The sequence below is a fragment of the Alternaria ventricosa genome (genome assembly GCF_023758065.1).
Source record: "Alternaria ventricosa strain BMP 2768 chromosome Unknown scaffold_4, whole genome shotgun sequence".
NCBI lineage: Eukaryota > Fungi > Ascomycota > Dothideomycetes > Pleosporales > Pleosporaceae > Alternaria > Alternaria ventricosa.
The window spans coordinates 1,767,980-1,785,154 of NW_026055684.1; the positions used below are offsets into that span (position 1 = coordinate 1,767,980).

A 17,175-nucleotide genomic window follows, 5' to 3' on the forward strand; every position below is an offset into this window, starting at 1 on the left:
TATGCATTATTGCCCGGGAAACTCTTCTACCTCTTCCTCCTCCGCTTTTCGCTTCACGTACTCTCTGAGAACGTGCACCAGTCTCATCCTACCGTCTTGCCTCTCAAACACCTGCGCGTGGTCTACAGTGGGCCACCAGATCGTCTCTGTGCCGTGGCCTCTCCACTCGGAGTCCTTCCAGGTTCTGTCTTCGCCCTTGAGGTCAGCACCATTAAGGTACTTCCCGATGGTCTCGGTGTCAACTATCAGATCCCTGCCTCCGAGGCTGACAGTTACGTCCCGGTCTTTGAGGTCCTCCTTCCACAGTATGTTTTGTGCCCAGAAGAACTGGCGCGCCAGGGTTTGCGCAACCATCATGTCGGTCGAAGCGAAGTAATAGAGTTGATGCTCGTTCGCGCCTCTCGGTCGACGCGCGGTAAAGTTGTACGCCACATCGGGAAGATGTAACAGGAATGTAACAGGGTCAACGAAGAGCATCGGGCCGATTTTGGCAGCGGTGATGGGGTCCCGAAGAAGGTGGGTAGAGATGACTGAGCCGTAAGAGTGGCTTGCGAGTACGACTTTGTCAAAAGCATGGCGTTCCAAGATCATGTTGATCTGGCGACAAATGTCATCTCTGTCTGGAATCGCCCCAGTGATACGGAAGCTGACAGGCATAATCTCCACAGCAATGATGCCGACCTGACCATCTTGTGCCGCAAGCGGATCGTGCTTGTTTATCTCGTTCAAGAACTCGACGTATGGGTGCAGGCCAATGCCGATGCCGTGTACGAAGAGAATGGGTAATCGCGTCTTCGACGTATGTGGTCGGTACCAGTAACTCAGGTCAGGCGCGGATGAGATGTTGCGCGTGGTGAAATTGGCGAGTCGCGGTGGGAAGATGGCCAGCGAGGAGCGAAGGTGGGTGCGGAAGAGCATGAAGCCGTAGTAGCGCAGACGAGCGGCGGTAAGGGTATCGACTAGCATTACAATCTGTCGCTGTCAGTATCATGTGTATCCTCAAGAACAGCAGACATACCATATACCACAGAAACGGCCGATGCGCCATGTTGACTTGGTCGATAGTCAGGCGCAAGCTCTTTGCGCTGCCCATGCCAGGCGCCAGCTTCCTCACAAGCATCGTCTCTATGCCATCCGCATACTCATTCAGCTCGTCGTCCTCATCATTGGTCTCTTCCGGGTGCGCCTGCCGCCTCTTCCTCCGCTCCTCATCGCTCTCGGTGCCGCGGTTTAGCAGCGCCCACGCGAAGAACTCGCGCACATTCTCGCGTCGTATTTCGCCCGGTCTCGCGCCTAGAAACCACCGGCTGACGTAGTACTCCGGGTGAGGGATCTTATCCCAGCACCGCCAGAAGAGCTCCTTCCTCTCTTCCTTCTCGAGGGGCGGCGGGTGTTGCGCAGAGGCTTGAAGCGCGCGCTTGCGGGGCAGGTAGACGAGCAGCCAGAAGGCAGTCTCTATGATACTCCACGTGAGGAGGAAGCGACGGAAGGCGGTATGTGGGGGCTCTGCGATGCTGAAAGAGACCCAAAAGATGCTGAAGGGCGTGATGGCGCGGAATCCGAGGATGCACGACCTGATGAGCAGGTACTTGGGGACCGTGTTTTCGATCATGGCGATTGTGCGACAGAGTATTAGGGATTAGAAAGTCAACCGCACTCCATCGAAAGGCATTGCGGGGCTATTATCGTTATCATGGTGGAAAGTTGTTGACGGCTACACGGCAGGGTTGCTGCTTACAGCCCGCCGATGACGCAGCTGCCTGCTGCTTTGTCTTAGTCAGCAGTGCATCACATCTCTCGCAACCAGCACCGTATCCGGAAGAGTGTACATTCATCCTATATCGCTCGCATCTATGCTAGACCCAGGGTATCTTTAAGGCGTTCTCAACGGTCAACTGAACTTCCAAAAGCAACTAACATCCTCCCGGCCTGTTCAAAGCGCCGCCAATCCAGCGCCGAAACTCCTGTGCGGTCCTCATCGCTATCTCAATCCTGGTTGTGTCGTCCGTGTCCTCCACGTGGAGGGCATCCACCACGACCGCGACCGAACGAAGCGTTGCCATAGCCGCCTTGGCCGAGATGTCCGCCAAACCCCCTGACAGAAGGGTGTCCTCCACGTGGAGGGCATCCACCACGACCGCGACCGAACGAAGCGTTGCCATAGCCGCCTTGGCCGAGATGTCCGCCAAACCCCCTGACAGAAGGGTGTCCTCCAGGGCCTGGCGGGGCGGAGCCATGTCCACCAGCGGAGTCGAAGTACTGTCGGAGACCGTCATAGCTCATGGTAGGACCAGACGGACGAGTGGTGCCAGGACGTGACATCGGACGACCCCAGTTGGAGTAGCCACGAGACGGGCCCCTGGGCTTTGGTTTCTTGAGGGCCCGGGCGATAGCGTCCTTCTCGCGTCGAATGAGCGCTTTCTTGTTGGCTACACAGATGCAGTGCTCGGTGACGTGTTCCTCGCCTGGCTCGATATTGCACTTGTTCTCTTCGCACTCGTCACAATGAAGGTCCGTGGCTTGGCAATCTGGCTTCATGTGGCCGACAGTGCCGCACTTGAAGCAGTACTTCTCAACGCCACCAAGGCTGTCATCGAAGTTCGCCACACTATGGCGCTCCAGATCTTCGGCCACTTGGTTCATACTCTTGTTTGCGAACTTCTTGCACTTATGTCCGCCCAAAACGATCTGGAATGCGGAGATCAACGTGCGAGCGGCGTCGTTTGCCGCCGTGTGGGAATCACTATGCTCGAAGGAGAACAATTCGACCATACGCCTGAGGCCAACCTGCTCGTTCCTCGGCATCATCCAGTAACCCTTGTCACGAACCAGCAGCTGGGTGTCGATGTAGCGGACCACGGTACCGATTGGCTCCATATCGAAGGCAATAGCCTTGGACTTGAGGTTGTTCAGATCGTGTCCGACGTCGTGGCCGAGAACGACGATGGGGAAGTTACCCTTGAGATCGGGGAAGTAACCCTTGAGGCGGGGGACGTCACTGATGGGTTGTACAAACAGGTCGGTCAGGATCTGACGCGCCTCGGCGAAGGTGACGAACCGGCCTTGACCGAAGCGGTTGCCTTCGACTCCCCGCGATGCTGGATTCTGATTCGGGAGATGGGACGTCTCGATGGTGCGTAGGAGGTAGAAGCGGACTTTCTTCATCAGGTTCTCCCCATGATCGCCGAAGTCTCCAGTGGCCACGATGGGCAATACATCTTGACGACCGAAGGTAGCGATGCCGACCTCGGTGGTCTCGTCGGTATTGTTCGACCAGTGCTCACAGTCAATACAAATGACGATGACATGGTTGGCGAGGTCGTCGGCCTCGTCGGGGATGTTCTTGACGCGCCTGCCGCCGACGCAGTGCTCCCACACTTCAAGATCGCTGGCTTCTTTGAAGCGGGCCTCGAGCGCGATGATCCTGGGGTCTCGAGCATCAGGTGTAGCACTTATACTGACTGCGTTGAAGCTGGCTGCGAGCGCGGCAACCGCGGGATCTTGAGCATCAGGTTGAGTACTTGTGGTTGGGGCAGCGGTGACGGGGACCGGTCCACCTTGGGAGTTCTGGGACATAGCGGTGTCGCTTAAGAGAGGTAGAGTACTGGGATGCGGTGAGTACCCCATGGCGGTGGACGAGTCCGCTGTCTGCAGAGATAGAGGTACGAAGTCAGTCTATGGCTCACATGCACTTCGTATAGTCATAACTTACCTTACGTAGTATGTCGTGCGCGTGGGCAATTTGAAGTCGACGATTTCGTTCGGGTTGAATGTAGTCGCGGGTTCTGGTTGCGAAAAGACAAGTTGAGAGTGCGGCGGAGACCAGAGGGGTAGGTGCGAGAAACGCCAAATGTATAGGTGTAAACGGTGACTAGCCCAAGGTGAGCACGTATTTCATTGAGCTGATCAGTGAGCGTGAGCGATCTTGTGCTTTGACCCGCCCCCGCCGCGCAAACAGGGTCGTGGAGGGGCGGTGGTGAAAGTGAAGGAGGAGGAGTGAAATCTTGGAGAAAAGTTGTTGAGTATATACTCGCAATCTGCAGATGGCAATACTGTCGGCAATGGCTGCGTATTTATACAGTGGGGACTGAGTTCACATGAAGCAGCGGATCATGGGTTTGATGTCAGTCTCCCATGGCTATGTCCACTGGAGCGGATTAAGGGACTTAGTCTAACAAACAATATCCAAGGTACGACCCATGTAATTGCTAAATCAGCCAATCTCGTGCTTCCCAGAGCTACGCATATACACCGATATGTGTTCTCTTCCAGCTAAGATATGCGACATTGCACCGCTTCGATATCCTGCGCCAATCGCACATGACAGCGTCGTGTCGCAATGTTGAAAAATACAGTCACCTACACGCTCTTGTGTTGACGATACTTCTCTTTTTTCGAGAGGACCTGGTTGTATGGGTACATATGGATTTCAGACGTTGTGAGTCGCTCGCTGCGATGGGTCATCACATAGTCACCTACACGAATTCTTGTATAAACTTTGCATTCTTGAACTACTTATAGTGGATTCCACTTCTAGCTTGAACAACTTCGGCCATTCTCAAAAACGCCCAGGCAAAATTTACAAGGTCGAAGTACGAGATGTCCTACTGACAGTGTGGAGATATGCCAAGAAATGCGGTCCTTACAGGGTGTCCTACCTTCTCAGTCTGACACACTACTGTGAACTCTAGAAATCTGCAAGGTCAAGAGCAGCCACCGAATTGGCGACTTTCTCAATCGAGAGAACGACCTCTGGACCTTTCATCGCATACGAGATGCAGCGCTCAGTCATATGAGTACCTTTGGCCTGCTTTCGCTTGTCCGACTGGGAAGAAGCGCAATGGTCGCACTTGACTTTGGCATAGCAGCGCTTGCCTTGGTAGTTGTCCTTGAGATGACCATATTTGCCGCAGCGAAGACAAAAGAGGTTGCTACCCCAGCCCCACTCTTGCTGTTGACTAAGCAACTCGATGGTATCAACAACCTCCTGCAGTGTACGGCCGTCCTCGGGCTTGAAGTCAGTAGGGAGCACCATCTGGACAGCAGCAATGAGCGTCATAGCCGCGTCGTTGCCAGCGGTGTGAGCATCTCGATACGAGAAGCCACACATGCCGACGAGGGTGCTAAGACCAAGCTTGTTGCCGCCCCATGAATCGTAGCCGCACTCCTTAGCCAGATATTGGGTGTCGATGATCTTGACTACCGTACCGAGAGCCATGGCGTTGAAGCCTAAAGTATTGTTCAACATAGACATGTCGCCAGATAGAGCATGGCCCATGACGACAACGGGACAGAAGCCCTTCGAAGCATCTGTATGGTCGACGGGCCACTGGAACATGGCGGTAAGCATTTCCTTGGCCTCGGACTTGGTCAAGAAACGTGTGTTGCCGAAGCGGTTGCTGTGTTACAGTTAGCCGACGTCCTTTGCAATAGGGAGAAAGAGATGGTACTTACGCTTCAGGATCTCCAGGACACCACTTCAAGTTCAACAGATGGGCGTTCTCAAGAATGCGTGCATGATAGAAGTAGACCTGCTTCAGCAGCTCTTCTCCATGCATACCCGGACCTCCCAGCGCGCGCATATCGCGAGAGTCAAACGTGGACGCGCCGATCTCGGTCAGGGCGCTCTGCTTGCACTCCCAGTTCTCGGTGTCGAAGTTGACAACGATCATGTTCTTGGCGGAGGGTGGCACACCATCGAGGCTTGAGAGACCGAGACAGTGCGCGAGGACTGCGCGGCTGGACTTGGTTGCGAGGGCAAGCTCGAGCTGCGCGTTTGTGGAGAGAGGAGGAGGGGAGGAGGAGTCGTTGGAGTCGCGGCTAGGGGAGCGGGAATAGCTTGAGTCGGACATCTTTGTCGATCTCAAGAGCTAGTAATGTCAGTCAGTCTTGTTTATCAAACCAGGCTTCAAAGACTTACAGGTATGATCTGGTAGGAAAAAGGGGTGGTCGACCGCTCAGTCTCGTTGATCAACTTCTCTGAGAGTTGAGACTTTTTCTCAACGGTAGTTCGTTTCCTTCGGCAGATTCCCCACGTATTTATACAGGCTTAGTGATGGGAGTAGGCTCGTGCTGTATCACGATGGTCTAGCACGATGCCAAGGGTGAATGTACGTGATGCAGGGGGGCTGCCTGGGTACTGTGACGTAAAAGGAGGGCCGTGGTTTTGACCGCAAGAGTGAAGAACGGACTACAGCGTGCTGAGTAAGTTGAAACGTCTGTCTAGATGTTGGCACGAAAAGGGAGTTGGTAGGTGTATTGTGTCGAAGTGTCGCTTAACTGCGTCTAAAATCCAACTTCTAAGAATCTGATAAGATGGTGGTAGCGAGAATTTTCAACTTTGGTTGTGCAAATGTATAACTAGAGTACGAATAAGAGACCAACCAGATGCCTGAGAATGGTCTACTACAAACGTAGCCCTGATATGTCATCCTATGGTCGGCATTCGCCGGTACTACCATTCTACATGGCGAGAGGCCAGCCGTTCAAGACTTCAGCAATCCAAATTACCATCTTGAGAAGAGATATATAGCATCGGAAAGCAAAGCAGTGGCAACAGTCGACAATTTTCAAGTCCTTGAGTTTTCTTGTGATGTTTCCGTACCTGTGGCCAAGGAACTGAACCGGATACACTAGTGCTTGCTTGCTCAGCGTGCTTTCTGTTCGACAGTGCTAACGCAAGCTCTTTATAGTGAGAAACACATATTTGTTAGCACAGACGAGTCTTCGTCGAAGTATGGGCGTTTGTTCATACAGCTCATCGATGAAAATCTCAATTATAATCAACTGAGCGGCGCAGTCGAACGACACGCAGCATGATGAGCAACACAGCCGGAATTGAAACGACTGAGTTCGTTGTCATAGCCTGTAATCATGCTAAAGATCTCGCGTGGTTTTCGCCCGGGGCAATTAAGAGCGTAGCATCAGTCGCGAAGTTTGCTTGTGAGTCTAGGTTCACGATACAGTCGTGCGCCACCTGCCGGCGGCTGTCCATCCCCGGCCTAAAATTGCTATTACTAGTTTGATATGTACTTGGGCAGCGTGATCTCAAAGCATATGTCCTATCGGTAGATGGGTGTGAGCGTAGAACTGAGAGCCGCTACAAACGGTATGGAGATGTCATTTGTGGGAATGCAAGCGTCAGATGAGGAATGAGGTTTTTTTGGGTGATGTCATGGGACCAGCCGCACGTGGCGGGCCGTGCGCGCATCGCTGTTCCTGCCCGTCACTGGACGCATCACCACTGTACCTTTATTCCTAGACTCTTGCATGTTCCAACATTGTCTTCTAATGTCTACGACAACGACTTTGACACTTTACTCTTATGCAGCATTTCCTCCATATCGTTCTATTGTACCTTGATTGAAGATCGGCGGCTCTCCACAAGCTTCCCCGCATTCCACCTGCAGCGAGTCAGGCCAACTCCACGTGTTCGCAGCGAAGGTTGCGAAGTACCTCGCGCATGGATACCTCGTCTCCTCTCTCTCGCATAGATACACTAGTATCAGATATGCCGTTGGAGAAAAACAGTAACACCGACGTCGTTCTACGCGACAGACTGAGTGCGCTGCCAGATGAGCTGCTGCTCCACATCTTTGAGGCGGTCGGTTGCCTTTCCAGACGCGACCTCTGCAACGTATCGCGGGTCAACAAACGATGTCACCGCCTCAGTGACGCCGTCTTATATAAGAGCATTCTGTTCGAAACTCCAGAGCTACACCTCACATTCAGCGAGTCATTGAGTCGTCGCCCGCGCCGTGGCTCGGCCATCCATGAAATCAAGCTGGCCTATCCATCTTCGGAGCTGTCGCAACTGGCGCTGGATGCACCTGTCGCCGGCTCATACCTGGACCCCAAGCGCTCAGATAGCCTCTCACGCACGCTATCAATCATGTCAAATCTGGAGAAGCTCGACATTTCCGTTCCCGACGTGCTCCTACACGGCATTGGTACCTTGTTCAACGGACCCTTCGATCTTGCCTGCTTGAAGTCCTGCTCACTATTCTACCAATGCGCCAATGATGCTTACTGGGACCTCCGCGAGAACATACATATCTTCGCCCATCCTACGCTGGAAACGTTGACGATCCGCAGAGCTAAGCTAGACGAGAAGGGCTTCGATCATATCGAGCGGCCACACATGACAGCGCTAAAACAGCTTCACCTGATCGAATGCGATATTAACGACGACTCACTTGGAGATCTCCTCGAACTGCCCGAGGCGCTGGAGGAATTCGTGATGACGCAAACAGAAGAGCCGGAGCCAGAACTGGAAGAAAGCTCTGATAACGTTGGGGACTACATCCTGGCTGCTCAGTCACAGGCCGAGTTTTTGAAGAGCATAACAATCGATCACCCAACGCTTACCGGGCGTAAGGTGCTACGTATGCGCGAGTTTGTAGCGCTCAAGACATTGCGCCTGAACTGGGATTACCAGCTGTTTGGAAAGTCATCTAAGAAACCGCGTCTTCATTCCGTTGGTCTCCCGCCGGTTATGGATACGCTTGAGTTCTTCAACGAACTAGGAAGCGACACTGAAGTCACGGACCTTCTACTGGCTACTATCGAGCAAAAGGATATCGTTGCAAGGAATTGGAAAACTTTTGTTGTGGTTGAAGGCGAAGACGGAGTATCGAGAGAGATTAAAGATGCGTGCAAGAAGGCGGGGCTACAGTTGGATGTCATCGGGGCCATGGATGAGGATACAGAACCGGAAAACGAGTCAGAAAACGAATCAGAAAATGAATCGGACAGCGGATCGCAAGGCAAGTTCTGGGCAAAACCGGATGCCAGGACTCAGATATCGGAAAGTAAATCGGAGAGCGAATCGGAAGACGAGGCAGGCTATAGGATTTACAGAGAGATTGAGTCTGACAGCGATGAGAATATTTCGGGTGCTCGCCGTTTCATGCGATGAGCATTATTTGCCCATCGACTGGGTTTATATGACTGTGTTACGAACATGTTTAGACTAGATCAACGACGTCTTAGAGCCTGGAAATGCATATAGACTGGGATTCATACGCCATATTATACTAGCTCATTACTGCAATACCAGCGTGTACCTCCCTTTCACAACAATTCTTCCGCTCCTTCTCTTATTCACTTTTCCCGTCGTACTTGCAACCGCTCTCTTCTTCTTCGAACGTCTCTTCGCCTGCCTTTTATCTTCCGCGTTATCTTCATCGTCCTGGTTCCTTCGTCTCCTGCTATCTCTCCAGCCCTCTACGTACAGCCAAATCTGTCGCAATACACAGATGAACACCATAACGATGTGCTCTGCTTTGAGCTTTACGTGTGCGGCGGGGATGTAGGAGATGTTTGGCCTAGGGATAGACCCGAGCAGGGTTACTGGTAGAGATGCTATGCGAGCGAGCGCGGTAGTGGTGCTGTTCATCATTGTGAGGGGTTTGCGGTTTTTCGCATACGGTGGATTTAGCGGGGAGAAGTTTGGATATGGCGTAGTATACATGTATGCGTCAACACGTATCCAGAATTCACGGGGGTCTGTATCATGGCAAGGCGTGGAGGTGTTCAATGTATTTCCAAGCATCCACGTACATCCAGCGAGGCAGTGAAGTACACTAGGACTATTCATGTCATATTCCTCCATACCTCATGATACCAGCCAGGTGATGTCGTTCACTCAACAACACGTCAACCGTGGAAGCCCATCATACCTCCTCGTCCCCGCGCTCCACCACCACGTCCTCGACCACGACCTCGATGGCCTCGGTAGCCCCCACGTCCATGACCTCGGCCTTGACCTTGTGGAGCAGGGCGGTAGCTATTGACCCTGTTCCGCATCTTGCAAATGCTGTAATTGACATCCTCAAGCCGAATCACAAAATCGCCAGCCATGACCACCGAAGCAGAAATATCTTCAAGCACATCATTAGCACCAGTTCCCTTCGAAGTTCGAAGACATCTTACTCTCATCCTCAGTGTTACCAGGAACCTCATTCCGCTCTTTCATGTGCTTGATGATGAACGCGATCGCCTCGTCCCTATGACCGGAACGTGTCATATCCGCAAGACGATTGAGCGCGGAGATGAGTGCTAGACCCCAGTTGTGGCAGTCTGGGTCCGGCAGGTACTGAAGTGGGAAGGGGGTGGCCATGGACCTGACTAGCCAATTGGCACCTGCGGACGCCAAAAGACGAGTGATTGTGGCCTTGGTATCTGCGGGGAGGGTGGTGAAGTCGATGAATGTGGGGCTGTTGTCGATGTCGTAGTCCTCGGCTTCATCGTCCGCTGCGTTGGTGTGGTCTTCGGGGTCGGCCATCTGAGTGTCCTCCATCGTGTTTTCGGCTCCGTTGGCGGATATGGTGTTGCCAGTGATGGGGTCCACGGTGATGGGTACAGGGGCGTTGCTGGCGTCGATGAGGTCCATAGTGACGGTTGTTAAGGTGTTGATGTGTCGTGGGCTGTACAATTGATTGATACGAACTTGATTGTTATCAAGATAGCTTGTATCGATTGTCAAGCAGGGGTGTAGGATTGATCGAGGTATAGTAGTCGTGGACCGTATATGTATATAGACTGACAAGGCGCTAGTCAAGAAGTCGCAGTGAAGGAGCCTTGATGGTGTGTATAGGCTAGCGATGCGCTGATCGTAAAGTCGCGGTGACGGGCTCCCTTACTGCGAAAGCGAGACAATGTCGTAGTTCCCCCATTGTTACTCCTATTCCGTGGACGAAATTCGCTCACGAAGCTCATGTGGGTAGCTCTGCTATTATAGTTGCCTAGAATTCGTCGTTTGCTCGTATCTCATTCCCGTGTTCCTTATTACGTTGGTGAGTCTCCTGATGTCTTCATTTGAACATGGCTTGCACGCGCGCAAATGCCGTCTTTTTTTGTTGTTGCGGTTGTTCCATCGTGAAACCTCCAGCTCCGTTGTTTCCGTGATCATTCACCATGGCGTTCGCGGGGAGTTCGATAGGATCGCTATTGTCGACCGGTGGCTATAACAAATCAGCTTCTCATTCCCAACGCGATGTTTCTCTTCAACAATAACACTTACTGCTGCCATATACCCATCAATCTGTTGTGGTTGAGCAAATTCAGGTCTCCCTTCTCCTTGCAACTCCAGCGGTCCATTGTATTTATATTGGTCTCCATGCAGCTCCGTCGGTACATGCCCTTGTCCTGCATACGGTGGTGGTATGATTCCGTTGCTTGGGGCGCCTGGTGGTGCAGTATACTGAACCCCGACGTACGGCGCGTTTTGTTCCTGCATCCTGCGCATAGCCCTTTCGCGCCTCCGCTGTTTACTACAAATCTTCACAAAAACGACTGTGCAGAAGATGCCTGAGACGAACATGATGACAAGAATTATGACCGCTACAGTGCCTTGCAGCGAAAGATTGGTGTTGCGACGTTGCATGGGCGCCATGTCGTCTGACTGTTAGTCGGGATTGAAGATGCGATTGTCGAGTATGAGGGACGCGAGGGGATCAAACTCGAGAATATGTCATGGCGTCTGGGAGGCCTGAGGTGTACTTAACCTCATAGCATGGATGCGATAGGCTGCCTGAAACTCATGCGCGCCTGGGCACAAATTTGGTGCACCGCCATGGACGTGATAGCGGCGCAGCGCTGTTGGGGGCCAAAACGGGTACGCAAGGCTGACCTCTCGGTGCTGCCAAGGCTGGATTCTCCGAGACCGGCAGGTACGGCATGTCTCTATCGAGAAGGATGGGACTTGACGTTGAGGAGATACGAGAAGGAAATCGATCAAATGAGGTCTTACATATGGCGATAGGCCTGAGAGGTGTCCTGCTGTAGAGCCAGACCTGGTTCTTGTGTAGCATGTATCACGTTGTTCAGGTCGAAAACCGCCTCCTTCTGATGGCACTCTGAAGCACTCTCCGGATACCCTCAGAGAGGACGAAAAGTTGTCCAGCTCGATGCTTATCTATCGGATCGTGAGGTTGTCGAGAGCTTAGTAGGGCTCCCGCGCTTCGCGGCGCTTGCATTAGCGTCGATTCAGTCGGTAGATGACGCGCAGTTGGATCCAAGACGAGATGACGTGTGACATCTGACCAGCGCGAAGAATTCAGTGAGCTTGGGAATCGAACGTCGCAAACTCCGAATCTCTCCTGTCGAACGAGATTCGCTATGCTACAGCAACGGTGAGGTGTACTCTGATCGCCAAGCTCGGCTGTGTCTCCCCTCGACCCATGGTTTTCGCGACTACGCGCCGACTCTGCCACAACACCCCACGCACTTCTGCCTGTGCGCCCGCCTATCGTACAATCAACCTACCACACCACGCCGTGTCATCTCAAACGCGCACTTCTCTAAGAGGAGACAATCGTGCGACACACTACAACAGTCTCAACATACAGTCTGAGTATGCACTCGCCGCATAGACACATACGAAGACGTCAATACTACAAGAATCAAAATGGATGAGGACCTCCGTCTTCTCGAGGTATGCAACGGCGCAAGAGTAGACAATGGTGCGACGTCGCTAACGGGAATGCGACTTGCAGCAGGAATACTGCCCCACGATAGACCCCACTCTTCTTTACACGATTTACTCGGATTTCGCAGGAGAGCCGAATGCGATCGATCTTACTAGGCAACTACTCGAACCCCTGAAGTTGACGGCCGACGCCGAAGCCCTCGATTTCGACCCTTCTGGTAGTAGCGGAGGCGCAGTTCAAGGCAGCCCAGATAAACACAGCACCGATGTCGACTCCAACGCCGACTCGTGGACGACGCAGACCGTAGCAACGGACCACTCGACGCTATCGAACGAATTCTCTACACTCAGTGTCAACGGGCGGTCGGGTGGCTCAGAAGGGTCCCTGGAGGATGGATATTACAAGGATATTGAGCAGTCGGACGTCTCCACAAAAGAGCTTTTGCTTGCCGAAACCTTTCCAGGTCTGCGGCTCGCCCAGGTCACGTACACGCTGAAGAAGTGCGGATACGATTATGACAAAGCGACGGATGAACTATTGAACCAAGTCTTCTTCGATGACAGTAGGAAAAGCCCTACTGAAGAAGGTCCAGTCGCGAAGGGTATCGATGCATTCTCAGAGGACCATCTCGTACCGCAAAAAGGCAAGAAAGCTAAAAGCAAGAAGAAGCAGAGACTTTCCTTGGAGGCGGGTACTAGCTACCTCGTTGAATCGGATGCGCCAACCAATCGCTGGCAAAACACGAGTCGAGATGTAGATTTCATAACGTCGCGAACAGGCCTCCCAGCGAAGACGGTATCGTCGCTTTACCACGCGAACGGAACGTCTGTTTCGGCGACTGTGCTAGCCATTGTAAAGAAGGATATCGCAGCGCACAAGAAAGAGGGCGAGCCAGATGCTGCACTGGTACAGGATGCGATCACACTGAATGAGGGCTTCCCATCTATGGATCTAGAGCACGCCCTTGCCATAGTGCGGCTTACTGCTCCTTCGACGATAAAAGCCCAGGAGTTAGCGAAATCCCTCACCCAACAACCTGCTAGCGAGACAGGTGGAAAGGGCGGTATCAAGCTCGACTTACGATATGCTCCTGTCGATCTATCCGACCCTCCCGAAGCCACGAGACTCCCTACTTTGACACCTTCTGTTCGCCCACGCGACGCGATGTCCACAGCTGCTGCACGAAACGACGCATTCGGGAAAGCATCAGGTGCCTACCGCAAGGGCAAGTCGACGCCACTCATGAGGCAAGCAGCCGCGTACTATGCACAAGAAGGCCGTGACCTCAATGCCAATCTGAAAGCGATGAACGCAGCCGAAGCCGACGCATTCGTTTCCACACAATCTGGTCCAACATACCTCGATCTCCATGGCGTTACCGTGGCCGACGCAACGAGAATCGCCAAACAACGAACACAAGCTTGGTGGAATGGCCTGGGCGAGCGCAGAATACCCGAGTGGAGTGGTGCTGGTCGCAGAGGTGGTGGCGAGGCCTACAGGATCATCACAGGTTTGGGCCGACACAGCGAGGGCGGAAGGGGAAAGCTGGGACCTGCTGTCTTGAAGACGTTAGTCAACGAAGGGTGGAAAGTAGAAGCAGAGCCTGGAGAGCTGTATGTCACAGGACTGGCAAGGAGGAGATAGTGAGATTCGATGTTCAGACAAGATTTCGTGTATATGAGGGATGTATGGCGCAGCAGAGGTTGGAGCATGTACAGCGACGGTACCATGTCAGCAGCGTATCACAGCGAAGAGATGCGATTGGATATCATCAAACACCGAATGAAGATACCCTGTTCTGAGTGTTCGCTCTCGTGGCTCTTTCCGTCTCTCGAAGCCAGACTAGCGGCGCGCTAAGGTTTTAAGCTTCTTTGGACCCCACCCGCCATCCATTGCCCCCCGGCTTATTCACTCACGTTCAATCCAGTCGCTCACGAAACCTCCGGAACCTGTCAAAGGCGCTCTCGTACATCCACTGTTCCAGTCGTAAGGCTTCTCACGATCTGCCTTAGTTTCGAAACCAAAACACGCGTACTTAGCCGACACTTAACGCGCCAAGCTGTCGTTTCACGGGTGCTGCGACGGAACCAGCGACACCATCACTCGGAGGACGCGTCGACGATTGACAAAGAACAGAAATCGAAATATCATATGCTGTCACGTCTATCACGGCTCAATGACAGCGCGAGGAAGGCATCGCGATATGATTTGAATTAGGGATTTACAAGGTCAAGCGCTTCCCCAGCCATTCCACGCGACGCCAAGGTACATCTCGCGCTTAAGCTACGAGTCGTCCGCCGAACAAGCAATTATGTTTTGCGTATAGTATGCGGAACCAGCTACACGACCAGTGTTTCGCCTCCGCCCGTTGCAGTACCAAACGACACATGCCCGCGCGACAGCACAACAGCCTAAAGGCATGTGCGTTTTCGTGCACGCAATGCTACAGCGTACCTACCATGACGATCGACAAAACGTTCGAACAAAAGGCTAGAACGCATGCACCGTTTGAGACAGGACATGCTCCGCCCGATCGGGCCTTTCCCCATGGAGGCATGGTATATAGCGAAGGTATTTCCATGCAGTATTACTATTCATCAGTTCGATACTCATCCAGCTTACTCAGTCTTCTTCTCTACTTCCATTCAATCATTCTTCCTTGTATATATCGCTGCTAGTCGGCTTTTATCTTCTATACACGTTCTCTACTTACATCACTGCCGGGCAGCTGATCTTAATTTTCCTCCACATCTCTTCTATTCGCCAATATGAAGTTCGACTCCTCCATCCTTATCGCCTCCTTGGCGGCGACCGCTGTTGCGGCTCCGGCTCAGGAACCTTGCGATCACACTGCCATGGCTAAGCGATGGGTTGACACTACTGGTGGTCAGAAGATGCCTGCACACTACGTCGCTACTGTCCGCAAGCTCTCTTCCGAGAAGGTCAAGAACAAGCGTACACTTGACGCGCTCCTCGGTGGCCTTGGCGGTGGAGCGGCTGCTGGAGGTGCTGGAGCAGGAGGCCTCGGTGCCCTCGGTGGACTCGGTGCTCTAGGAGGTGGTGCCGGTGGTGCTGGTGCTGGCCTGAGTGCTCTGACTGGTGGTGCCGGAGGCCTCGGCGCTCTCACAGGTGCTGGAGCCGGTGGCGCTGGAGCTGGAGCTGGAGCTGGAGCCGGCGGTCTCGGTGCCCTTGGTGGACTTGGTGCTCTAGGCGGTGGTGGTGGTGCAGGAGGTGCAGGAGGTCTCGCTGCCCTTTTCCCTGGTCTCGCCAAGCGTCAACTTGATCAGCTTCTCGCTGGTTTGACTGGAGGCGCAGGCGGTGCCGGTGGCGCAAAGGGCGCTGCGGGTGCTGCTGGCGGTGCCGGTGGAATCGGCGACCTTCTCAGCGGTCTCGGTATCGGTGGCGGAGCGGCTGGCGGTAAGGCGGGTGGTGCTGCTGCTACTACTCCCAAGGCGCCTGCGACTAGTGCTGCAGCCGGCGCTGCGAAGGGCCAGAAGGGTGCCGGAGCTGCTGGTGCTGGTACTCTTACCGTAAGTGCCCTCTCGTCTTGAACTCCATTCCCAAAGCTGACTTGATTCAGGGCGCTGCAAACAACGGCACTGCTGCGGCAGGAGGCGCTACCGCCGCTGGCACTGGCAAGGCTGGCAAGGGAGCTGGCAACTTGAACGGAGCTGCTGGTGCCGGAGCAAATGCTAACGGAGCTGCTGGCACTGGAGCGACTGCCAACGGAGCCACTGGAACTGGAGCTACCGGTACTGGAGCAACTGGTGCTGGCGCTGGCAAAGGAGCTGGTAACGGAGCAGCTGGTGCTGGAGCCACTGCTAACGGCGCTACCGGCACTGGAGCAACTGGTACCGGAGCTGGCAGGGGACAAGGTAACGGAGCTGCCAACGGTCAACAGGGAGCCGGTAAGTGATATTAAGTACCAAACTTCCAATTGTAGACACTGACATATTTAAGGCGCAGGCCGTGGTCAACAAGGTGCCGGAGCCGCCACTCCCCCAACTCCTCCTACCGCTGGCGGCGCGGGTGCTGGAGCTGCTGGAGCTACTCCTCCTACTCCTCCTACAGCCGGTGGTGCCGCACCCGGTGCCAACGGAGCTACTCCTCCCGCTCCTCTCACTTCTGGTGGCATTGCCGCTCCTCCTGCTCCCCCAGCCAACGGAGCTACTCCCCCTACTCCCCCCACTGCCGGCGGCGCGGGTGCTGGAGCAACCCCTCCTACTCCTCCCACTGCCGGCGGCGCGGGCACTGGAGCAACCCCTCCTACTCCCCCGACCGCTGGTGGCGCAGGTACCGGCGCAACTCCTCCTACTCCTCCTACTGCCGGTGGCGCTGCTCCCGCTGCTGGTGCAAACGGTCCTCTTGCCGGTGGAAACACCCCCGCTGCTGGTGGCGCCGCAGGAGCTGGCCTTACAGGAACTGGAGCTACAGGTGCCGGTGCCGCAGGCTCAGCCGGCTCAGCTACCGGCGCTGGCGCAGCCACTGGAAACGGTGCTTCTGGAGCTCTTACTGGTGCTACTGGTGCATCTGGATCTACCAGCACATCTGGCACCAAGGGCACAGGTGCAAACAGCGCTTCCAACGGCGCCTCCGCCGCATCTTCATCTGGCAACGGAAAGGCCTCAGGCGGCAAGGGCGCCTCGTCTGGCAACGCCGACTCTGCTCTCGCCGACTCTCAGGAGGAGGACTAGATCGTTCCAGCGACTATCTAGCACATGCAGGAAGGCGATAGTGTAGGAAT

The 17,175-nt window shown here is 54.1% G+C and overlaps 7 protein-coding genes across 7 annotated transcripts; 3 read left to right on the top strand and 4 right to left on the bottom strand.

Moving 5' to 3' along the window:
• Window positions 1-6: 6 nt before the first annotated feature.
• J4E93_003261 (uncharacterized protein) lies at window positions 7-1,612 on the bottom strand (the record flags this gene model as incomplete). The annotated part of the gene is made up of 2 exons (XM_049341201.1): window positions 7-972; window positions 1,019-1,612. The coding sequence occupies 2 exons, from the start codon at window positions 1,610-1,612 to the stop codon at window positions 7-9; spliced, it is 1,560 nt and encodes a 519-aa protein (XP_049202083.1).
• A 374-nt stretch (window positions 1,613-1,986) lies between these two features.
• On the bottom strand, window positions 1,987-3,627 carry J4E93_003262 (uncharacterized protein; the record flags this gene model as incomplete). The annotated part of the gene is given in 2 exon segments (XM_049341202.1): window positions 1,987-3,604; window positions 3,623-3,627. 2 exon segments carry the CDS (start codon window positions 3,625-3,627, stop codon window positions 1,987-1,989), a joined length of 1,623 nt encoding a protein of 540 aa, XP_049202084.1.
• A 1,060-nt stretch (window positions 3,628-4,687) lies between these two features.
• Window positions 4,688-5,852, bottom strand: J4E93_003263 (uncharacterized protein; the record flags this gene model as incomplete). Its single annotated transcript, XM_049341203.1, has 2 exons — window positions 4,688-5,399; window positions 5,455-5,852. 2 exons carry the CDS (start codon window positions 5,850-5,852, stop codon window positions 4,688-4,690), a joined length of 1,110 nt encoding a protein of 369 aa, XP_049202085.1.
• Window positions 5,853-7,510: 1,658 nt separating this feature from the next.
• Window positions 7,511-8,917, top strand: J4E93_003264 (uncharacterized protein; the record flags this gene model as incomplete). The annotated part of the gene is made up of 1 exon (XM_049341204.1): window positions 7,511-8,917. The coding sequence occupies one exon, from the start codon at window positions 7,511-7,513 to the stop codon at window positions 8,915-8,917; it is 1,407 nt and encodes a 468-aa protein (XP_049202086.1).
• A 978-nt stretch (window positions 8,918-9,895) lies between these two features.
• Window positions 9,896-10,393, bottom strand: J4E93_003265 (uncharacterized protein; the record flags this gene model as incomplete). Its single annotated transcript, XM_049341205.1, has 1 exon — window positions 9,896-10,393. One exon carries the CDS (start codon window positions 10,391-10,393, stop codon window positions 9,896-9,898), a length of 498 nt encoding a protein of 165 aa, XP_049202087.1.
• A 2,016-nt stretch (window positions 10,394-12,409) lies between these two features.
• Window positions 12,410-14,075, top strand: J4E93_003266 (uncharacterized protein; the record flags this gene model as incomplete). The annotated part of the gene is made up of 2 exons (XM_049341206.1): window positions 12,410-12,436; window positions 12,498-14,075. The coding sequence occupies 2 exons, from the start codon at window positions 12,410-12,412 to the stop codon at window positions 14,073-14,075; spliced, it is 1,605 nt and encodes a 534-aa protein (XP_049202088.1).
• A 1,124-nt stretch (window positions 14,076-15,199) lies between these two features.
• On the top strand, window positions 15,200-17,125 carry J4E93_003267 (uncharacterized protein; the record flags this gene model as incomplete). Its single annotated transcript, XM_049341207.1, has 3 exons — window positions 15,200-15,961; window positions 16,012-16,339; window positions 16,881-17,125. 3 exons carry the CDS (start codon window positions 15,200-15,202, stop codon window positions 17,123-17,125), a joined length of 1,335 nt encoding a protein of 444 aa, XP_049202089.1.
• Between the last annotated feature and the right edge of the window lie 50 nt (window positions 17,126-17,175).